This window comes from Equus przewalskii, chromosome 14 (assembly GCF_037783145.1).
Source record: "Equus przewalskii isolate Varuska chromosome 14, EquPr2, whole genome shotgun sequence".
NCBI classification, from domain to species: domain Eukaryota; kingdom Metazoa; phylum Chordata; class Mammalia; order Perissodactyla; family Equidae; genus Equus; species Equus przewalskii.
In genome coordinates, this window is record NC_091844.1 from 63,103,088 (window position 1) to 63,128,296 (window position 25,209).

General features: G+C 37.8%; 1 protein-coding gene across 29 annotated transcripts in view; it reads right to left on the reverse strand.

The window, feature by feature from the left end:
• The window catches only part of LTBP1 (latent transforming growth factor beta binding protein 1), a 382,985-nt gene that overhangs the window by 62,788 nt on the left and 294,988 nt on the right, over positions 1–25,209 (reverse strand). For all 29 annotated transcript variants that reach the window (XM_070574194.1, XM_070574192.1, XM_070574191.1 and 26 more), the window contains 2 exons: positions 17,752–17,874; positions 12,163–12,288 (listed from right to left, as the gene is read on the reverse strand). In XM_070574194.1, the coding sequence (XP_070430295.1) occupies positions 12,163–12,288; positions 17,752–17,874 (249 nt within the window). The remainder of the gene's footprint in view (positions 1–12,162; positions 12,289–17,751; positions 17,875–25,209) is intronic.

The following is a 25,209-nucleotide window of genomic DNA, read 5'->3' on the forward strand; positions in this document are numbered from 1 at the left end:
GTCAAGGATAGCAGAACAAGACAGCTGTCGTCTGGGTTCCAGCACTATAGACCTGCACTCTCAGCCCTAGATTAAACATGCTTGAACAGCTACACAGAGAGAAATAAACTTAGCTTGTTTCAAAAGATCAATTCCTGTAATTCACCACATTAACACAATAAAGGAGAATATAATTATTTCAACAGATGCAGAAAAAGCATCTATTAAAATTCAAAACCATTCATGATAAAGACTTAGCAAACCGCAAATAGAAGAGAATTTCCTTATTTTAAAAAAATCTACGGCAAAGATACTTAAAGAAATATTAAACGCTTTCCCTGCTATCATTAGGAATGAGACAAGGAAGCTAGCTATCATCACTTCTATTTGACACTGTAGTGGGGATTCTAGACAATGTAATAAGAAAAGGGATAATTATTGAAAGGAAATAAAATTAGCACTACATTATTTATAGACAACATAATCGCGTATGTACAAAACCCAAAAGAATCTGCAGATAAACTAACAGAAATAAGTGAATTTAATAAGGTCATGTACACAAAGTCAATGCACAAAACCCAAATTGTAGCTGTATACACTAGTAACAAACAATAAGAGTAAAAACCATTTTAAATACCATTCACAACAATATAAAAATATTGAAAACCTAGGAATAAGTCTAAAAAATGTTGTGCAAGACTTTACACAAAAAACTGCAATAAGGGGTTGGCCTGGTGGTGCAGTGGTTAAGTTCGTGTGCTCTGCTTCAGTGGCCTGGGGTTCACAGGTTCAGATCCTGGGTGGGGACCTTTACACCACTCGTCAAGCCATGCTGTGGTGGCATCCCACATAGAAGAACTAGAAGGACTTACAACTAGGATATACAACTATGTACTGGGGCTTTAGGGAGAAAAAAAAAGAGATTGGCAACAGATGTTAGCTCATGGCCAATCTTCCTCACCAAAAAATGGCACACCTTTAAAAATAAAAAAAAACTGCAACAAAACACCAGGACAAATAAAAAAACCTAAATAAACAGAGGGATGTCATATTTGTGGATTGGAAGACTCAATATATTGTAAAATATCAAATCTCCCCAAATTGATCTATTGATTCAATGCAATTCCAATCAAAATCTCAGCAGTTTTTTGTGAAAACTGATAAAGTGATTACAAAATTTATATAGAAATGCAAAGAGCCAAGAATAGTCCTATCTCAATTACGAACAAAATTGAAGAATTTAAAATTTACAGTACCATATATTAAAATTCATTATAAAGCTACTGTAATTAAGACAATATGCTATTGGTGCAAGGGAAGATAAATAAACCCATAGACGGAATGAAGAAGAAAGAAATAGACCCATATATTTTTGACCACATGGTTCATAACAAAGTCACCACTGTAGATCAGTGGGAAAAGGGTGCTCTTCTCAATAAATGGTAATGACGCAATCGAACATCCATTTTTTTCCTAAAAAATGTTAAGTCTTGACCTCTATTTCACACCATAGGCAAAAATCTCTTTCAGAGTGATCAGAGATTCCAAATGTAAAATATAAAACAATACAGGTTTTAGAAGACAATATAAAAGATTATCATAATGACTTCAGTTTGCAAAGATTATGGATCCAAGTACTGATATCAAATGAAATAGTTAAAACACTGGACTTCATTAAAACTAAGAACTTGGGTTCATCTGAAGTTAACTTCAAGAGAGTTGTACTGAGCACCTCATTTTGAAGAAGTTTGTTATGCAGAATTGGATAACCGAAAAAATATCAAAGAGTCAATAAGGACATGAAAAGTTGTTGAATATCAGTCCTCATAAGGCAAATGCAAAGTGACACCATGATGAGATAATGTTACTCAGCATGGCTAACCTTTAAAAGGATAATATCAAGGGGCTGGCCCCGTGGCCGAGTGGTTAAGTTCGTGCACTCCGCTGCAGGCGGCCCAGTGTTTCGTTGGTTCGAATCCTGGGCGCGGACATGGCACTGCTCATCAAACCACGCTGAGGCAGCGTCCCACATGCCACAACTAGAAGAACCCACAACGAAGAATATACAACTATGTACCGGGGGGCTTTGGTGAGAAAAAGGAAATAATAAAATCTTTAAAAAAAAAAAAAAAAGGATAATATCAATTGCTGACAGGGATGGGGAACTGGAACTCTCACACTTGGGTGGCGGCAGTGTAAACCGGTACTCTCAAAAACTGGCTGTTTCCTATGAAGCTGAGACATACATATATCCTATGACTTAGAAATTACATCTCTGGGTAATATCCAACAGAAATTAGTGATTATGTCCAATAAAAGACATGTTCAAGAATATTCATAAAAGCTTTATTCACAAAAGTCCCAAACTAGAAGTAACCCAAATGTTTCTCAACAGTAAAATGGATACATAATTGAATATTCATACAGTGGGATACTATACAGCAATGAAGATGAATGAAGTACTACTACATATAACATAGGTGAAGCTTACAAACATAGTGTTGAATGAAAGAAGCCAGACAAAAACAAGTACCTACCATATGACTCCATTGATACAGTGTTCAAAAACAGGCAAAACAAAGCCACAGTAATGAAGACAAAATAGTGTTTACTGCTGTGTGTGGGTATTGGGGAGGAGAGTGGGTAATAATTAGGAGGAAGCTTGAGGGAGGGTTTGGGGGCTCATTACCAAGTGCGCTCCTTCTGTAAAAGTTTATCAAGCTGTATCTTATGATTTACACACTTCTCTTTATGCATTTTAAGCAATTAGTTTACTTAAAAAAAAAAAAGAGCCAATCCATACTGCTATATTTCCTGGGGAAAGAAAATCCTGACCATTTCAAAAGCTCATTTTGTCTCTCTCTTTCCCACTGATAAGAGATATATTTGACTAAAATATTAAGGACTCTGAGCAGTAATCCTGATCACCACTCCCCATCTGTATCTAAGCCATTCAAACACTGTGAAACTTAATTTCCTCCAAATGCAAAATGAAGTCAAGCTACTTTTCTGTTTCCATTTTTTAAAAATAGGAATATAAGTGAAAACAAAAGAGCATATGCAATGCAATACATCTTTCCTTAAAAATTTAACTACTTTTCTATATGAGCCACTGCAAAGCAAGGGAATTGCTTGAAAATTCTGTCCAGAATATGCTACTATTTGTCCCGTAGAAAGTGATGGAGAATTATTACGGAGTGAATTTCTTAATCATTTGTTTAAAGAATTATAACAGCATTGTTATGTGTTTAGAGTAGACTGGAATCCTAATGTTCTAGGCTATAAGGTTTAGGAATTATGACTATTTAAACAGACAATGGAAAATGGAAGTAAGACATTTAATTTTCAAAGCGGAGGTAATATTTGATCGTTAAGCATTAATGATGAGACACTACATCTGCACCATTTCAGCTCCATACCCTCCCCAGAGCTCACCTGACCCTCTGAGTGGATTCCCCATTCCAGTCTCTTTCCCCACTCCACATGCCCTTTCATAAGTTTAAAAATAAACACAGCTAATAAATGTTCTTTTACATGAGGGTAAAATATAAACAACGTTTTTAAATTTTGTAATATTTTTTGAACATTCAAAAAGGTAGTGTTTGCTAAGAAGTTTTCAAGTATTTACAATATGTCCCTAGTTCTCATTTCCATTAGGCTTTTGAAGACAAGAAAGTGGGATAAATGTACAGAAGAACATTCTCTCTTTATCATCCAAAATAAGGTCAAGGATGAAAACCCTCATGAACAAAATCATTTTAGATTAGCTGCTTTAAAAAAATCCAAGAAGAATATTTTGGCTTTTATATTTCAAATTGCATTAACAAGCTTGTGTAGTAAAAGACCAAGAAAACGGGGAAAGTGCTCTGTCTCCATTTTCCTTACTGAGGGAGCTCACAAAGGCTCTGTAGCTGGAAAGGGCATTTGTGTCACTAAACAGCTATGAAAGTCTGCAGTTTGCACTGGGCTCACATCTTCCCACTCAGAGAATGGGGACACGGGGTGGAGCTGAGAGGCGCTGCGTGGGGAGGCCACTGGCTGTGCCAGATGTTTGTTCAACTACAATGAAACCTCGATATTACAGGTTAAAATTCTAAACTGACTATCTGTGACATTTAAAGGAAAAATCCTGAATTAAGTTGAAAAGTAGTCTATTTTTAATGAGATACAAAACACTTCTCACAAAAGCAAAATCTGTAAACAATAAGTCATCTACGTTTCTTTCGAGAAAAAGAGAATCAAAGTGTATTCTGAACTAAAAAAGCCATTCCCTTCCTATTTCTTTCTACTATGGACTGACAGATTATTATATAAAAACCGGAGAAGTCAACAAGAAGAATCTGAATATAGTACAGAAAAGAAACATTTCTAAAAATTTAAAGGGAAGAAATGAGAAACTTTAAAAAAACTTTTCCATTCCTGAAGGTAAAGAATAATTCTAATAATCCCCATTATATAATGGACTATCATAGAAAGTGGAGTATTCAAATAAATTCTCCATTATGAATAAATTCCATGCCATTCTTTAGAACTTTTTCCATAGGATACTTGTGGAAAATATCCTGAATTTCAATTGCATATTTCTCCTACCACAATTACTCGCAAAAGATAATGTGTGAGATATAAATTTTGTGTTTTTACACTATGTAAGTTTTTAAAAAGCCCTGCTATTTTGTCTTAACATATTTATAACCATTTGGATTATCTTTGCATTAATTTAATAGCTTTATATTTTTATACCTGAGATTTTCTAAAAAATAAACATCTTATCCTAACTTTAGAGCCATGCAGTACATTTCCTCCTTTCATACAGTCTTTCTTATGCTAAGAGGTGCTGCCAGCGAGGACTGGGAGAAAGCCCTAAGTATAGGCCAAACACATCAAACCCCAGATTCATCTTTTTGACACTTAGGCCCCAGAGGCAACACACAATCAGCCAAAAAATTCCCATTTTTTTTCACTATTCTAATTTTTCTCTTTCTATATTCAAATAGGAGGCCAAGAAAGATGTTATGAAACCACACAAAACAGACAGTGTGCCTCTAGAAATAACTCCAATGCTTAAACGCAAACAAGCGTCAGTGCCAGCCATCAGTTTACTAGCAACTGATACGGGAAACATTTAAAACTTGAAAGGGGGGGTAAATGGGGAAAGTTAGTCATATGGAACTCTTAAGGCAAACAAAGGGTGGGGAATTAAAGCAAATTATGTATAAATGAGTTACTGTATTATATTCTACATGACTTTAAATAAATTTGGGGTTTAAAAGTAGATACAACATAGTAGTTCATTTATATACAGACTTGGATTTACAACTACCAGATGATTTAATTCACAAATACTTACGTAATCTGTGTGTTCTTCATTTTGTAAGCACTGATGATACAAAAATAGGTTAAATGCTCCCTCCTTTTAGGTGCCCACGTATTAAGGGAACAAACAGCAAGAACCAGGGTGCCAGTGTAAGAAGTGCTAAAATACCAACAATAATTCACATTCCTCGAGCATGTTCTAAGGGCCAGGCTCCATTCTAAGCTGATACTTGCCAACGCACATCAACATATTTAATTCTCACAACAACTCCATGTAGGTACTATTAGTATCTTCATTATGCCCATGAGGAACCGAGGCACGTGAGCTTCAGGAACTTACCCAAGTTCATGCAGGTTAGAAGCGCTGGAGTAAGTTCAAGGCCATGTACTTGGACTCCCCAGTCTAACTTCCTGACCACTGCTGTACCCAACAATTATGCACGGGGTGCTTCAGAGAATTAAGTCTTCAAAACATAGGGAAGGCTTCACAAATGTGCACAATATACTCAATTTGGGGTAATCGTATGCCTGTTTTCCTGATAGCCCAGGATGATTACAGACTGTCTCTTCATCCCTTCATTCACTCACCAAATATTTATTGTCCCCTAACTATTCTCAATGGCATGCAGCTGTGAACAAAACAAAGACTCCTGTCTCATCAGCCTAGCAGCGGGGTTTGACCATAATCCACCAAGGAGACAAAGAAGTATTACAATAAGGTAGTTAAAAAAAACGCGGAGCGGGGAACAGGAAGTGTTAGGGTGAGTGAATGCAAGAAAGGGTGGTCAGAAAAGGGCTCACTGAATAAAGACCTATAGGAGATGAGTGGTGACAATCTCTGACTTTCTTATTAGTATAATAAATTTCCTTATTTTAAGTTTTTTTGCAGCCAAAAGCATACAATTAATACGTAACCTACCCATAGGTTTGTTGTGAAGATTAAATGAGAAAATAGGTAAAATTCATTAGAGTGTCCGGCTCATAATAAGAACTCGGTGAATGCTAGCTATTATTATTACTGCTATTCTTTTAACAAAATCATGAAATCAAGAGATATGAAGTTCCTCCAGTCCATGTACCCTGGGAGTCTAAGACAGCCACATAATATTCTATTAGTTAGACGCCTAACAAGTAACTGATTCTGGAATCAATATATTAAGCATTATAATTTAGGTCTAAAGCATAAAAATGCTGCTCACAACAACCTTTCATGACCTACCAAGAACTCGGTTGGTGGTGGTGTCAAAAGACTCATCAAAATAGATGTAGGAAGCCCGGTGCCCCATATGTGAGCTGGGAGGCAGGAGAAGGCGTGAGAGGCGGCTTGCCTGTTCACAGACTTCACTTTCTGGCAGTTTCATGTCTATTTTTTTGGCTGCAAGGAAAATGTTTACTTCTCCTTCTATGAACAGATGATTTTCCATGGCTCTGGGGTTTTAAAGGTCGGCAGTGATAAAAGGCTTAGGAAGAGCTCTTGAATTTTTTTGCTACTATTATGAATTTCTTTATAAAAATGTTGATATACAGAAGACAATCAAGCAATGCATGGAAAATATGTATTCCAGGTCCAAAAGCAGCTTATTCCAGCAAAATTTCCTCAGCTCTTTCCCTAATGATTTAAACATCCATTTTCATTCACTTCTGCAGAAGTACATTCACAGGAGGAGTGAGTGTGAAGAACAGTAGCGTTTATAATGGGGAGCCACTGCCCTTCCTTACCTGGAATGCCGTATGATCCTTTTTCTTCTCACATGTGGGAGAGAAAAGATTCTATTGTCAACCTAAATTCCCTTTCTTTAGAAAAGTAAGAAAACATTCAGGTTGTATTCTCTCACTAGATTTTTCAGTTTCCGACCCTAAAACTATTAAAAAAAAAAAACCCTAAAAATCTTTGGGTCCAGCAGCCAGATGTAATATATCATTGTGTCAGGGTACTCCAATATCCTACTTGGCTAAATCATTCTCAAAAATATTTTCTCTTTGGTGATCGATATAAAGTTCTATCTCCATGCCACAAAACCACCAATTGCCTTGGAGCATTGTCAACATGGTTTTATACTTTCTTTCTACACTGTTCGTAGAAAATGTACCTAAAACTCCAAAAATAAAACCACACTTGCTCCCAATTCAATTTCGTTTCTTTGATTTGGCAAAAGTTGCCTTTACTGTATTTTCTGGTTCCCAATGAACACAAAATTGGCCTAACCGTTTGAACCCAACCTCTTTTAGTCTTTCTGCTATCACTGCTCTCAGTAAACTTCAAGAAGCTAGCCATCTTTACCACTTGCATTTGCTACGTTTTCCCTTTCAAATGGATGAGTGAGCAAGAAGTGGTTTATAGGAGATACCTAAAAAGGTTATGTGATCCGAGTCTGTGTAGATTGATTCTTTGAATACTTTGGGATTCAGAGTTCAGGGTAGATGTTACAAGAAGTCCCCTTCCAATCCTACAGTTCTCAATTTTTTAATCAATATTAGAATTGGTACCCCATCTGGGGTATTATTTTGAAAAATGAGAAACAATGTTCGGGGGAGGAAAATACAGGAGTAGAATATAGAATTAAAATTAAAGGTTTTGATTTTCCCTTTCTGATGAAAAATAGGTAATTTCAGAAAGGTCTGATTTTTAAAAACAGATTATTTTTAAGAGTGGTTTTAGGTCCACAGTAAAATTTCACAGAAAGTTCCCATATTCCCCCAACAGCCCTCTCCTTCCCCAGCCTCCCTCGCTATCAACATTCCTGAACCAGACCGGTATATTTGCTACAATCGATGAACATACTGAGCTACGTCGTTACCAAGCAAGGTCCAGAATTTACATTAGGGTTTGCTCTTGGTGTTATACTCTGATTTTTTATTCTGCTCTCTGGACAACAGAATTCATGTTGGCAACAGGAAAAAAGCTCTCTCAGCAGACAATCTCATGCCTCTTGTCTATTTATTCACAAGCTATTATCTCTTAGCCAGTGGACAACCAGTTTGAAAAAGGTACTTAATATGGCTTCATTTGTTACTCAGACACAAAACTTTAATATTTCTTTCTTAAACCCACATTATAGAGGCAGAATGGTCAATTCTGAACACCCTGGTTAGCATTGTACCAGCTTACTGTTCTTTGTTCTAGCGCTCAGACCTCCCTTACTTTGCTCTTTTTTTCCCATGCGCTTCATCACTTTGTAGTGTATATGCAGTTTACTTATTAGTTCATTGCTTAAAAAAAAAATGGAGATATATTTTTGTTCGCTGGCATAGCCCCAGTACCTAGAACAGTAGCTGGTACCTAGTATACACTTAATAAATATCTGTCAAATGAATGAAAGAATGAGGATGCTTTTTAAAAGACAAGGCTTTAGGGAGGGATTTTCATCATGGTTTGGAAGCCTAATTAGCCATGACTAACCAGATTCTGTGAGCCAATGATGCTCCCTGTGTTGCTGGGCTTCTTCGAGGTCCCTGTTGGACAAGCATCATCATTCTATCGTGTGTCCATGATGGAAAGCACAGTGAGCTCTAGAGAAGTCTGATGTCCCCAACTCCACTTGTTGTCATGCAAGCTCGCACTCAACCTGGATGCCCAACTGGGAGAGCACAGCTGCTCCTGGCCGAGAGCAGCATGCAAACAGGAACGTCAATGGAGTGATGCCAAGTCAGAGACCAGGAGGCACTTATCCATGAGGGTCAGGGAACGGATGTGACACCTAGGTATCTGACTGTCACAAGTTTCCCTATTCTTCTCCCACTCATACACATTCTGCTGATGAAGAAACTAAATCCTGAGTCAGCTTGTAAATGGGATGATAAATATTTCTCCTAGGAACTGAAATTGCACAATAAAAAAAAGAAAAAAAGAGCAAAAGAATTCTGATTTTTTAAAACAAACAGATAAGATAAATTGGGATATATAACAACGAGCCGAGTGAAAGAAGTAAAAAGTCTCCTTTGCTTTTCTACACAAGATATAAGCTTTGGAAAGAAGGTGGTGGGAGGAGACAAAATGTAGTCATGAGAAAAAAGGCAAGCACAGAGGAGGCAGTCGATCAAAGGGTCTTATTCCCCCACACTTTTCTGATACCCACGTGCAGGACTTGGGAAAACATCCTGTGCATTATATTACATATGGCATGTGACGCCCCGTACTATATCCATAAAGGATAACGATGTTATATTATTTAAATACAAAAACATAATTCTCTATATGTATTATTTACTGATTTATCCCCGATTCCTCTCTTGGATTGTAGGCTCCATGTAGACGAGAACTGGGTATGTTTCGCCCTCAGAAGAGTAACAGTGCCTGGCACAAAGCAGGCCCTCTGTAACTGCTAGTTGAGTGAATGAATAAATGAATAACTAGCTACTCACTCACCACTTACTTCCCACTCCACATGAACTTCGAGTCACACTGTTGTTCTTTATCTCACGTGGGAGACGCAAGGTGTTTCTCCCTCCCCTCCCAGGCACATGCTCCCAGAGCACCACGTACCGAAGGGAAAGGAAGGAGCCAGTGGTGCTGTTTTTATTTCTATAGAATCTGCTGTGCTACTTGATACTGGAGGCAGCTCGTGTTGACAGAGGATGCCTCTTCATTGTGTTTCAACAACTGTGACTAGATGCTGACAACTCTCCATGCCATGGGAAATCAGGGAAGAGACTTCCTTCTCTCAGCTAGCCAGGGTTCACGTAGCCCTGCTTAGAGCATTGTATGCCAGCCCTAGCGTCCACATGGCTTTGGCTGCTTTAACCAGAAGTTCAGAAGAAAGTTGGTGGAAGGGCATAAAGTAAGAGTGCCTGTCGCTTCTCAATGTTAATTCAAGTACTATGCACCTCAGCTCCATAGCTGAATCCCAATCACATGGGCTGGCTCTATCCTACACCACAGCCAGCGGTAGAGTCAGGACATACTGCTACTGCCACAAGTTTCAGACTAAGTCCAACAAAAGAAAATTTGGACCAGTTTAATACAATGGATTAGGCTCATAAAAAACGAAAGCTTTGCAAAGCTTATTCTAGAAAGAGAACAGCATGCCTAATAATTAGGGAGATTTCTGGTTACACTGCCATATATCAACACAATATTATAAATTACCTATTTTATTACTTGTAAAATTGTCCAGTTTCTGAAGTAAAAATATATGGACCAAGTATCAAAGAAAGTATACTAAAGTATAGTAATTTACAAAGCACTAGAAGTTTTCTACAAACACATTTTCAAATTTAAGTCTTCAAATAAATGCCTAACAAAATTAGAACTGAAACTAAATTAGAGTGATTATGTAACTCTCCAGTTGCCAAAATCAGTATTTAAAAAGATACAGAATTAAAGAAAACTCACTAAGTATAAAAGACAAAATAAATGTGAACCTATTTATATCAGTATATTCTTCTGGAACAATAGCTTTGACTAGTGAGCGCTGGAGATGACTTACGTTTCTTCGAAACATAGTGTTTGCATGGCACAACCATCAGCAGTTATAACTCGAAGCATTTTTCAGCAAAGGAAGCCTTTACCATCCCTGCATGGAGCTAACTGAGCAAGCAAAGCTGCAGCTTTCTGGAACACTGGGAAACGCGAATTCTGCAAATCGGTTGTATCAGATGGGTTCCCACTCTATCCCTCCACCACGGAATGCAGGGATCTCTCCAGAAGAATGTATGCCTTCACGCAATGTCTTTTTTAAGAGCTCTAAATACAAAATTAATGTAAAACTCGAACCACTGAAACATGGAGTCCTTGTAAATCTCTTATGGCTACATTTTTACGATGTTTTTCTCCATTTTCCAACTTCTGATCACTTCCAAACCCCTCAAAGTCTGCTTGCTCAAGTCCCACTCGGCACTATCTCTCTTTCACTTGAAGCCAAATCTGGCATCAATGTTTTGTCTGCTCAGCAGGAGAGCAATTTCAACAATCTCCTGCTTTTTATAAGATCAGTTTATTCCTCCCAATATAATAATTAGTTTCAGATGAACCTGGTCACTGCTCCTCGGCTTGATTCCATTGTGGTATGAGCAAGGAGAGTAGGCACTTCCTGTTGCACCATTTTTTAGAGCAACGCATTTGGGTACCATCACAGGCCAGAACAGAACCTTCACAATTTACTTCTTTAAGACATAGCTGGGTTTTGATAACCTAGATTCTTAAAGAGATGGATTGAAATTATAATTTTGGGAATCTTTTCAGTTTACTTTTAAAAAGGTTCAGGTGAATTATTCCTCAATTTATGAAACTATAATAAGACATAGGGAACATAAATCCTATGAATATAACCAATACTGTTTATCACCGTAAACATACAGAGGTTGCAAACAGGAAACCAACAGTGTTATCTTAATATCTTACAACTTAAGTAGCTTTTAGGATATAAAAAATACTGATAGGTAAGAAAAAATACTGGCTTAGAGCTAAGGATATCAGAGGAATGACTCCGGAAAAATCTTTGCTGACAATGGTACAGAGAAAAATCAAGCAAGATAATTTTATAAGCCGAGTGATAGGAGGAGCTATATGAAGCATAATCAAATCTGGCAGAGCCTCGAGTTACATCAGAGAGGGTGCCACACTTCTCCTCCAGGTCTCCCAAGTACACCTAAAATCATTACCTCCTGCACATTTTGATTCATTAATTCAGTACCAGTAGTGGAATCACCTGAGTATTTTCACCCTCATAACCTTAGGTTATCCTGTTTGTAAATCCCAGCAACCCCTGAGCTGTGATTTCAGGGAGAAGTCACCTTGACGTATACACGCTTTGAGGCCTTAAATTCTGAGTACCTCTTAGTGTCTTAGAGTCTTTGCCCGTTTAAATAGAAAGCAACCTTCTCTCTGCTTATAGTGCAATAAATTACATGATTTCCTACAGTTTATCTTACCTTCACACGTACGGCCATCTGCAGAGATTGAGAAACCCTGCTCACAGACACAGTGAAAAGAACCATCTGTGTTGAGACACTCTCCATGAGGACCACAGACTCCAGGCTGTTCACATTCATTAGTATCTGAAATTGAAAAGAGTTCCAAAAGCTTGAAAAAAAAAATCTGTTGTCTTTTCATATGATATCAGACAGACACACAGTGAGCAAAAGCTATTGCAAAATGGTCAGACATTTATTTTGTGGCACAACTACACCATTTGTGCATACACCAGACCACATGACAAGTTGAATTGTCGTGACAGAGAAATGAGGTTGAATCATATGAAATAGCCAATGTTCAACCGTTTGCAACATACAAAAAAGGCCATTTCATGGGTTCAACCCAAAGGTAGCCTTTGTTTAGACATATTGAAGGCTTGAGGCATAGTGGAGTCTCTAAGAGAATAAACAACTCCTTTGCGAAATATTCTTCATCAGTGAGAACTCTGTGTTCTCCTCGGTCCTCTCCCACCGCTATGCACACAACTCTGTTGTAGCCTGCAGCATCTCGTCATGTCCATGCCTATCTATCTCCAGGATGCGAACTTCTTAAGAGTAAGGCTGAACATGTCTTATTTAAAAGGTTTGGTTCATAAATGGCACTTCGCAAATGTCTGCTGAATATATAAATGAAACAGATCCCAATCTATATTTCTTTGAAAATGGACAAAAGAAATAAAATGAAAGAAAAAGAAGGCATTTTAGGCTAGGGAACCTCTTATTATTTGTACAGCTTTGTGACGACAAAATTAGTGAATGAGGGTCAAGAGCTTAGCACAAGTTCCTAACACACAACTAAGGGTCAAAAAGTGGTAGCTACTGGGGCTGGCCCCGTGGCTGAGTGGTTAGGTTCGCGCGCTCCGCTGCAGGCGGCCCAGTGTTTCGTTGGTTCGAATCCTGGGCGCGGACATGGCACTGCTCATCAGACCACGCTGAGGCAGCGTCCCACATGCCACAACTAGAAGGACCCACAACGAAATATACAACTATGTACCGGGGGGCTTTGGGGAGAAAAAGGAGAAAAATAAAATCTTTAAAAAAAAAAAAAAAAAGTGGTAGCTACTATTATTAAGTCTCATGAACAAATCATGCTATAGTTAAAACTTGTGCTGACTATCTTATACTCTGCTTGTCCTCAATGAAGAGTGATTATGCTCCCCATGGCCAGGGTCATCATGCACGCCCAATGACTGATAACGCACAAGGTGTTTGGCATAAGTGAAATGTTTTTTCAAACCAATCCTAATTATGTTGGCTAACAGTGCTCAAGTTGACAACATAAGGGATCCTGGAGAATAGTTCACCTATTCACACTGGTACTGACACATGCAACTGCCTACTTGCACTGCGTTTTAATTGTTTTACTCACCTGTGTCCCTCATTACACTGATTGCTCCTTGAGGAGAACTGCAAATTTTGACTGAGTCCTCAACTCCTAGTACAGCACATTAATAGTATATTAGTAATGTTTGGCCACCACCAAATTTCACAGCTACGTTCCTTCTCTACTAAATGAACAGTGGTTGGTTAAGGTTCTCTTAGTTAATTGGGATCATAAAAACTATCCTTCGTACCATCCAGGCAGTAGCCCTACTAAGGTCATTTTCCTGTCTTCCTCAAGTCTCCTAGGCTCTCCTTTATCTCTTACTAAAGAGGTCCTCAACTGATCCTCTTAGAAGTCCATCTTTAGTTAAAAACATTTACTGAATGCCTCCTATGAGCAGGTTGAATAGGATGGGTCCCCTGCCACTATGAAGTCCACAATATAAAAAGGGAGGCAAGAGCCAACATGAATAACTGCAAAGCTTAACGGGAACATGAAAAAGGCACAGAGTACAAGCCCTTCCTAGCGACCTCTAGAACACGCTCAGCCATCAGCCCTGCAGTTCTCCTCTCTATAAAGTCACCCCTCTCCCTGCATCCAGGAACTCCTGGGGCTTTTCTTTTTGCCTTGTTGATCTCATTGTACAACAAGAATTCTGGCAATATCACTGATGTATCCATCTCTGTATACTAATCCTGAGCTCTTTACCCTTCCATCTGGGTATAATTCAGACTTCTAGCAGGAACTACTCATATTTTCTTAACAATTCTCCTATTCTTGTTATTGTTATTCATTTTAAAATATTTCAAGGAAAGGCAATGAATCATTTTCTACTTGACTATTTCTCAATATGATTTCACTCTGTGAAATTCTTCACTTCTTTTATAAAATCTCTGATATCTTCTATGTTTGTTCTCTACCTACTGATAATACCTTAGATTGGTCATCTTTTTTTTAACTCTGACCGTCTCTTAGCCTTTAGTTCCATTCTTTCTTTCCAAACTGCTGCCTAGAGTTAGCTCTACCTGGGCAATAAGGTGCCATAAGGTTCCACGGGCCTGGAGATCAAGCCCAAGGTCTACATCCATCTTGCGGAGTCCTAGAGGTTAACCAAGACCTCCTTCTTATTTTATCCTATGCCTCAATGTGGCCCTTTAAAAGCTGCCAGCTTTGCAACCTGGCATAGGGAATGATGTGCATAAAGTTCCTGCTTTAAGAGAAGTCATTGATTAACAAATAATTGTCTAAAAAGTTTGATGACAGGAACTGAAGACGAATTCCCAGACTTTTTTCCAGGAAACCACTAAGAAAGAACAACATGAATATCTGGAACTAGAGAAACATATGCATTCAATTTGGGTTGTACTTACTGAGGCATTTCTAAACTATGCTGCTAGTAACTCAGCTGAAAGCCAGACTATATTTAAGTTGGGTTTCTTTCATGGGTCCGAGATTCCACAGAAATTCACAATCTGGCATGTGTAAGTCAAAATGTGAAACTAAAGTGTATTCTGAATCTCAAATGTAGGCTGCCACATTCCTAAAGAGATTATTAACATGGAATTTCCATGCTGTCTGTATATCACCGTTAATTTTCCTGGGGGAAAAGACTCTTAGACTTCCAATTGAAAATGTCTTACTGAATATGGAACCATCTTCAAATTATTAGGTAAGGTTTAAAGTTTAAGCCTGTCACACACTGTTATTCAAATATGTCCCACGGTTATGAGCATTGTCATGAATTTTCAGTATTAAAACAAACCCTGAAATCTATGCCTATGTACAGAATGCTGCCATGATCATGGGATTAGACAGAAGTAAGCTACTAACTTCAGGCAGAGTGAGAGATCACAAGGCTGCCTCCAGTGACACAGCAAAAAGACATGACTCAAAACAAGTTGAGTGTACATGCCATTATATACAGCCCCTAATCCGAGAAGGCGCATGATAAAGCAAATTCTTAGATAATATTCTTTCTTTTTATTTTTAAGATTGGCACCTGAGCTAACAACTCCTGCCAATCTTTTTTTTTGTCCCTGCTTTTTCTCCCCAAATCCCCCCAGTACCCAGTTGTATATTTTAGTTGTGGGTCCTTCTAGTTGTGGCATGTGGGACACCGCCTCAACGTGGCCTGACAAGCAGTGCCATGCCGCATCCAGGATCGAACCAGCGAAACCCTGGGCCACCTAAGTGGAGTGCGGGAACTTATCCACTCAGCCACGGGGCCAGCCCCAATAATATTCTTTAAACAGTACTAAAACCTGTCTCAGGAATGTTTATCATTCATTCAGAATTAAGTTTTCAAGCAGATATTAATTTATTCTGGAAAACAGGAATCACTAATGGGATAGAGAAGGAAGTCAATTTAATAATGATTTATAGTCAATATACATGTTTGGAGCAGTCACATATTTGAGTTGATACCAAATCATAAATTTAATGAGTTGAGAGAAGATAGTAGCACAATTAATGAATCATATGACTAAATTAGTTCCTTGTGACTTAACTCTAGAAGTTTATAAAATCTGCAATATGAAATCATGGTCTATTTATACAAGACGTGGTTTTGCCTCTATTCAGTCAAAAAGTTGTGACAAGAGAGGAACTAGAAAAGAAAATATTGCTTTAAGTCCAAATGTCTGAAATAAAAACAGGATTCAGGTGGGTTTTTCTAGGCGTCCCTTGGCATTTTTATATAAATCAAGATTCATTTTGTTAAGATGTAAAAGTCCCAAAATGGAAATATTCTCACAAATTTATAATTCAAATGTTTCTCTTATACTGCATTAAATCCAAGCGCATTTGATTTCTGCATCAGAATTCACCTTAATGTGTTCTGATGGCAACTAAATATATGATATGAAATGAGGTACACTGCAGTATATTGAAATCTCCAGATCAGTAAGGGAATTAATTTTAAAAGGTCTTGAGGCAAAGGCCCTCAGTGACATAGAGTGGGGTGTGGCTAATGATGTGGATATAGGATGTCATATTATCCCAGTACCGCACCTTAGAGAGTAGACACCATCTTCCCTTTCAAGAATACAGTAACATGGGACACATGAGAGGAGACATAATTGATGACAATCCAGAATTAAAAGTCATACATGTCCAGTAGCAGGAGATAAAGAAAAACAACTCCCCAAATCCTTTATTTATATGCACTCTGGGATACACTACAGAGTTCCATAATGGTGGAGGAACAATAAGAAAAAAATATTTACCCAGGTATCAGAAATAAATAAGTGTAAAGGTAAATATAAGTGTGAGTTTTCAATTGAGAAAATAGGCATGGATTTATTAAGACTAATCAATATAGGCAAACTTGCGGGGCAGCCAGGTGTAGCTAAAAATGTTGACACGAAGGATCTGGACAATCTGATTTTTGAGTCCCAGCATCAACAATAACTCAATGTGTTACACTGGGAAAAAACACAACCTCACTGTCTTCTTTCTTTTGGCTATAAATGCAATGATAATTGGTTTGGCAACACAGGTAAGAGTAGTGGGAAAAGATCATGGGTTCAGAGCTCAGCTCTATTGCTTATTAGGGAGAAGCAAGCTAATTAACTTCTCTGAGCCTCATTCCTCGTTCACAAAATAGGTGTAAGAAAAGCTACCTCCTAAATGCTCTACAAATTAAATGAGGCACCTACAGTAATCAGCACACAGTAGGTATTCCATTAAAGCTGCTGTTGTGATTGGTGCCGTGTTCTTATTAGTACCCTGTGTTCACTGTACCGCTGTTTGAGAGAGTCAATATGATGGCACTTTGAAAAATATAAAATCCTGTCCTCTATAATTTTGATCAAATTAATGAGGTTTTCGAGGAAGAGAAATAGCTGGATACTGGATAAAACAGGGATCAGGAAAAGGACAGACAAATATCAGCTGTGGGACAAAATGAAATATGCCCATAAAGGATATAAAAAAGCTAGAATTTAGAATCAAATACCAAGGTTGGCCCATGGAAGGAACAGTAAAGTACCAGAGAAGCATGCAAAGCCAGGACACAGTTCCAAAACGCGTAAGTTTCAGTTAACACGGTGCAGGGTAAAGCAAGAACTTCCTGTATTTGCTGTAGACCCAAGAAAGATATTTTAATAATATGAATTGCCATAGCTCATTCACATATAAAGTGGTAAAACCACAGACTATCATCAGGAAGCATCAAGGAACTGAATAACTATGTAAATTCTGACAGAAAAAAAAGAGAGAATTACCTTGACATCCTTTGTTGTCATTTAGCTGGAATCCATCTGGACACGTACAATCGTATGACCCTTCAGTATTAATGCAGTCACCTCCCTGGCAAACACTATTGTCCTCCAAGCATTCGTTAATATCTACGAGTCAATGTAAAAAATTTAAAAGACGAAATAACCTACATTACGGAAATTAACCATTTTCCTATTTACACACAAAAATCACATAAATGAACATTATTTTATATCTCTCATAAGACATAATTTTAAATGGATGATACCTTTTAACTTTCAGAGTTTTTTAAAAACGAAACGTTGTGAAAGGATTTTAGCTTTGAATAATGTATAAACTGAAGCTTTAATATCAAATGAAATTAATTGGAAGAGGAAAAGTCAAAATTCTATAACAAACAATAATTTACTTGGTTATGTTCTCGAGGACGATAGAGAATGAAAATATTCTTTACATATGTATTGTTAAGAATATCTTGAGCATCTGTTTATATAAGATCCTCTATTACACATTATTGGAAAAATTTAAAAGTATTGGCATGGTCCCTGTCCCTAAAGAGAAATGATTGTTCAAAAAAACCAAATTCTATGAATAAAAATAAACATATAAAATATCAAATTGCTTTAAAAGTCTCAAAAAATTTACTTGTCAAAACAATAGTATCGACTTCAGGTGTCAGATGAATTTAGAGTAGAGATATCACTAAGGTCAAAGGTGGCTTCATGCAACAGAAGGAATTTACTTGGAGTCTTGACAGCAGGGTGGAACGTGAAGGAGGGGCAGGAAGAGGAGCTTCTGGCAGGAGAGGGAACGTCAAGATCAAAAGCCTCCTTGAAGTCACTGACTCAGTAGCTATCACAAACAGGTTTGATGTCGCCTGGATTTTTTCATGTATCTATTTATAGCATATGTGCAACTAAACATGGTTTACATAACCAATAACGAGTTTTGACGGTGAGCATGTGAGGCTATTAATGACCCCCTCCCTGCGTGAATGCCAGGCGGATCTCTCACGAGGGCTGTTTATTACCACAGTTACTCCTGGTCAGGGCTCATTATTTCTAACACACTCCATGAGTCCTTCTTCTGTTGTCTGTGCAGGGTTTAAATTGTTAGCATTGAAGAAAGCTAAGACATAAAACCTTGTTTTCTCAGAATTTATATTGTGGCATTTCTTGCAAATAATTATGATTGCTGCTAAAACATATGAGAAGCTCCAGGAACAAGTGAACATGGAGACTATTGTAGTCTCTCTTATTCTCTTTGCTGTTTGGTTAAAATATGGGGACACCAAAGTAATTTTTCCTCATAGAATCCAATCGACCAATTAACTGGCTTCTGAACCATTCATGGGATAACTAAAAGGGAAATAAGAAAGTACCTTATAATTTCTTTGCAGCAAAAGAAAAAGAAATTATGATATTCACCCAGATTTAAAATGTTTCTGACTGCGACTCTAAAATGTAAAACATACCTGATGTGACTTTGTCACAACTAAAGCAGGTTATCACTTTTTCTTCTGTTTATCTAACTTCACTGAAGTAAAATTTACACACAATAAATGCAGCTAATTTTAAGAAACCAGTTCAACGACTTTTGACAAATGAAGATATGTCCTTGTGACGACAATCACAATCAAGGTATAGGCATTTCTTTAGCAATTTATATCTGTTGGGATCCACTGTTGGATTCTTAAGTCATTGCAAATGCAATCATTTTAAGGAAAAGATGAGATATCTTTGTAAGAATGTCATCCTGTAGTGATAAACATAAAGCTTGGTGATGTTTTCCTTTGACTCTTTTTTCCACTCTGACCTTAAGATCTCCATTCCTATTAACTCCACGCATTGGGAGTGATAATTGCTGTGAAAAAGACAGTAAAGGAACCACAACGCACAATTAAGATAATAGAATGGAGGAATAAGTGTCTCCTATGAAATTTGAGTATGCCATCAAACGTTTTATTCACGAGTTAACTGACACTTGGTATATCAAGATTTCTTAAAGTGGAACTAAGGTTAATTGAGAATAGGCTTTCAAATACGAATTCCGTGAAAATAGTTCTTAAGCCCCAACTCTCTGCTAATTTCATGATTTTGAATAGTGATTGTGCCAAATGGGGATAAATTCTAGTCTACTGTTGTTTATGAATCTTTTCCATAAAAGACATACTAAATAAATAAACTGGACCGACCATCACCAAAAAAATAAAGGTCTCTTTTGTTTGTCTTTTACCAAAACCAAAAGGTTTCCTTGTGCCTCTGTTTCTGGCTGCTTCTGCTCAGCACAGCATTTTTGAGATTCATCCAAAATCTGTTTTTGTGTTGTTGTGTGTATCAATAGCTCTCTTCTCTTTATTGCCAAGTAGCATTCTATTGTATGAAGGTACCACATTTGTTCACCTATTCACCTTTTGATGAGTATTTGGATTGTTTACAGTTTGGCTACTACGAATAAAGTTTTGATAAACATTCATGTGTAAGTCTTTGTGTGAACATATGCTTTCATTTTCCTTGAGTAGATACCTAGGGATAGAATGGCTGGGTCATATTGTAGGTTTAACTTTTGAAGAAATTGTTTTCTAAAGTGGCTGTACCATTTCACATCCCCACAGGCAGGGTACGAGAGTTCTAATTGTTCCACATTGATTCTAACAGCTCCAGAGCTATCCTAATGGGGGTTGAGTGGGACAATCCTTTTTACCTTTCTGTGCTCTGTAGGAAACTGAGATAACGAAGTGAGAAAAGGCCTATTTGAGCATTAAGGTTAAGTGAAAAATCTCAATTCCAAAATGATCAAGGAGAATCCTGAGAATATGAATTTCAGCAACAAGAGAAGCACTCCATTATCTAAATGTTTGCCTCAGTATAATTAGTTTTGCTCACACCACTTTAAAGTAACTTGCTTGTCATTCATTTTCAAAAATTTAAGAGGAATAACGTATGTGAGGAAAAAGCAGCATTATTTTAAGTGTTTATAAATAACTGTATAGATTTTAAAACTCAGTGCATTACATTGAAGTCTGGCTCAGTTTAAAATTTTTTTGCAAGACCCTGATCTGTCGTCAAAAGCAAAAACAGAGTAGGTTGAACATTGAGAGAGCCCAACCTGGGACTGCCCTGCACCATCACCCGGAGTGGTGGGAAAGGTAGATTCCTACGAGGAGCTGGGTAACAGGCTTTAAGGAAGGCGTCAGTCAGTCTTGGTCACCTCTCCACTGAGAATGCATTTGTCAATGTCACCAACGATCTCCACCTTGCTAAATCCCCTGGTCAATTCTTAGTCCTCATCTTACCAAGCAGCAATGATTGACACAGTTCAACACTCCCTCCTCTTTTAAATACTTTCTTTTCTTGGATTCTGGTTTCCTTCCTTCGCCCTTGCCACTTTCGCTCAATTCCCTTTGCTTACTCCTAGGCACCTCCTCACTTCTAAAGAGGAACCAAGATTCAGTCTTTGAACCTCTTCTCTCTTCTAGCTCATCCAATTTCCTGGCTGCAAACACTGTCTATATGCTGACAACTCCTAGCTCAGAACATCCCCCCTGTATTACAAATGCATGGGCCCAACTGCCTTTCAGAAATCTTCATTTGGATACTCATTATTGGCATCACAAATTTAAAGTACCCAATTTGGGCTCCTAAGGTCTTCTATAAAGCCCACCTCAGGACCTTTGCATCTGCTATGCCTTTGAACAGAATGCTCTTCCCATAAATAATCAAACGCCATCATCTCAGGGAAGCCTCTGCTTGGCTCTTTAAGATCACCACCCTCCCTCCCTTGGCACCCTCCAGTAGACCTCACTTTATTTTTCTCTGTAACATTTATTGCCATTTAACAAACTACATATTTTACTTATTTATCATGTTTATTGGTATCTCCCTCACTAAAATGTAAGCCCCACAAGAGCAGGAATTTTTGTCTGTTTGGTTTACTGCTGTATATCCTGTATCTAAAACAGCACCTGGCACATAATTTGCACTCAAATATTTGTTGAACAAATGCACAATGAATAAGTGAATGATTCTAACTCGGAAAGAAATGTCAGAAGGAAAGATATACTAGCTCGTTCTCCCACTTTTTTTTGATTTGGTCCACAAAGAAATGACCGAGAGAGAAGGGCCCCAGGAAGACAGTAAATCACGAATGTTCTTAGCCTTTGCAGGGGAGTAGCACGGAGCAACTAGAGCAAGGGGCTGGGGAAGGTGCATGGAAGTGGGGATTGTGCCTGAAAGGGGAACAAGTCAGAGGCAGGGCCTCTGAAAGCTGAGATGCCAAGACCTCTAATACCCAGGACAAGAGAGGCCACCCATCATCACAGACCAAGTGGCTACTGAGCATGCTGGAGTAAGAAGCACACAGAAATTAGCACAATATTTGAGATTCTGACTCTAGGAGAAGGCTGGCAGGACTGTAGGATAACAGAATAAGAAACTAATGTCTTTGCCAGAGTTATTAGAGGAAAATTACACATGTAAATATAAAAGCCAACAAGAAAGATGGCTCTTCCTCCCACAGCTGTGAGAGGCATGTGACCAGTCACAGCTCAGTTAGTTACAACTAAATAGCACTGAGGAGGGTCGGAAACAGGACTAGTTGGGAATTAGCAGGCTGAAGTGCTAATATAGTTTCAAAGGGAGCTCTGAATTGGTTGAGTGGACTCCAGTCCTATTTATAACCCAGAAAATGAGGGAAATTAGCCCTGACTTTAAGAGTAATGGGCCTGATTATATACTCCCAAAGAAGCTTTCTTACGGAACATATATATTAATAATGACAAGTAAGTTAACTAAAAAGTTTTTCTTTGGCTTTTCGCGGAGTGGATATTTTTAGAATAAAAATCTTGGACTTCTGAGGAGATAATTACACATTAAAACAGCCAAAATAGAGGAACATGCCTTCAAACGAGGACCCACTACCCAAGACTTACTCAACGGCCTGGTTACCCAGGAATTAGGGCAGAAGAGATGCTGGTGCTCAGTTTAGGTTTTCAGGGCCTTACTTTGTTCCTTGCCATCTACTTACTTCTTTTTATTAATTAATTATTGCAGTGACATTGGTTTATAACGCTATGTAAATTTCAGGTGCACATCATTATATTTTGATTTCTATGTAGATTACATCATGTTAATCACCCAAACACTAATTACAATCCATCACAACACATGTGCCTAATCACCCCTTTCACCCTCCTCCTTCCCGTCTTCCCCTCTGATAACCACCAATCCAATCTGTTTCTATGTGTCTGTCACTGTTTTTGTCTTCTACTTATGAGTGAGATCATATGGTATTTGACTTTCTCCCTATGAGGATTTCACTTATAATAATACCCTCAAAGGTCCATTTGTGTTGTCACAAATGGCCAGATTTCATTGTTTTTTACTGCAGAGCAGTATTCCATTGGGTATATATATCTTCTTTATCCATTTGTCCCTTGATAGGCACCTAGGTTGTTTCCAAGTCTTGGCTATTGTGAACATAGGGGTGCATGTATCTTTATGCATTCGTGTTTTCACGTTCTTTGCATAAACACTCAGGAGTGGAATAGCTGGATAATACGGCAATTCTATTCTTAATTTTTTGAGGAATCTCCATACTGTTTTCCATAGTGGCTGCACCAGGTTGCACTCCCACCAGCAGTGTACGAGGGTTCCCTTCTCTCCACACCCTCTCCAATGCTTGTTGTTTCCTGTTTTGTTAATTATAGCCATTCTGACTGGAGTGAAGTGACATCTCATTATAGTTTTGATTTGTATTTCCCTGACAGTTAACGATGTTGAACATATTTTCATGTGCCTGTTGGCCCTCTGGATATCTTCTTTGGAGAAATGTCTGTTCAGATCTTTTGTCCATCTTTTAATTTAGTTGTTAGGTTTTTTTGTTGTTGAGATGAATGAGTTCTTTGTATATTTTGGATAGTAACCCGTTATCAGATAGATGGTTCACAAATATCTTCTCCCAGTTGTTAGGCTGTCTTCTCGATTTGTTGATGGTCTCCTTTGCTATGCAGAAGCTCTTTAGTTTGACATAGTCCCATTTGTTTATTTTTTCTATCGTTTCCCTTGCCCAGTCAAACATAGTACTTGAAAATATGCTGCTAAGACTGATGTCAAAGAGTGTAGCGCCTATGTTTTCTTCTAGGAGTTTCATGGTTTCAGGTCTTACATTCAAATATTTAATCCATTTTGAGCAAATTTTTGTGCATGGTGTAAGATAATGGTCTACCTTCATTCTTTTGCAAGTGGCTGTCCAGTTTTCCCAACACCATTTATTGAAGAAACTTTCCTTTCTCCACTGTATGGTTTTGGTTCCCTTGTCAAAAATGAGTTCTCCATAGATGTGTGGGTTTATTTCTGGGCTCTTCATTCTGTTCCACGGATCTGTGTGTTCGTTTTTGTGTCAGTACCATGCTGTTTTAGTTACGATAGCTTTGCAGTCTATTTTGAAATCAGGGCATGTGATACCTCCAGCTTTGTTCTTTTTTCTCAGGATTCCTTTAGCTATTCAGGGTCTTTTGCTGTTCCATATAAATTTTAGAATTCTTTGTTCTATTTGTGTGAAAAATGTCAGAACTTTGATAGAGATTGCACTGAATCTGTAGATTGCTTTAGGAAGTAAGGACATTTTAACGATGTTAATTCATCCAATCCAAGAGCACGGAATACCTTTTCATTTCTTTGTGTCTTCTTCAATTTCTTTCAACAATATTTTATAGTTTTTAGTGTACATATCTTTTCCCTCTTTGGCTAAGTTTATTCTTGGGCATTTTACTCTTTTTGTTGCAGTTGTAAATGGGATTGTATTCTTAATTTCTCTTTCTCCTACTTCGTTGTTAGTGTAAAAAAAGGCAATTGATTTTTGTATGTTGATTTTGTACCCTGCTACTTTACCATATTCATTTACTATTCCTAAAAGTTTTTTAGTGGATTCCTTAGGGTTTTCTACATACAAAATCATGTCATCTGCAAACAGTGACAGTTTCACTACTTCCTTTCCAATTTGAATCTCTTTTATTTCTTTTTCTTGCCTGATTGCTCTGGCTAGGACTTCCAATACTATGTTAAATAAGAGTGGTGACAGTGGGCATCCTTGTCTGGTTCCTGTTCTTAGAGGGATAGCTTTCAGTTTTTCTCCATTGAGAATGATATTAGCTGTGGGTTTGTCATATTATTATGTTGAGACACTTTCCTTCTATACCTGTTTTATTCAGAGTTTTTATCATAAATGGATGCTGTATCTTGTCACATGCTTTTTCTGCATCTATTAAGATGACCATATGGTTTTTATTCTTCATTTTGTTAATGTGGTGTATCACATTGATTGATTTGCAGATGTTGAACCATCCCTGCATCCCTGGAATGAAACCCACTTGATCATGATGTATGATCTTTTTAATGTATTGTTGTATTCGATTTGCTAGTATTTTGTTGAGAATTTTTGCATTGATGTTTATCAGCGATATT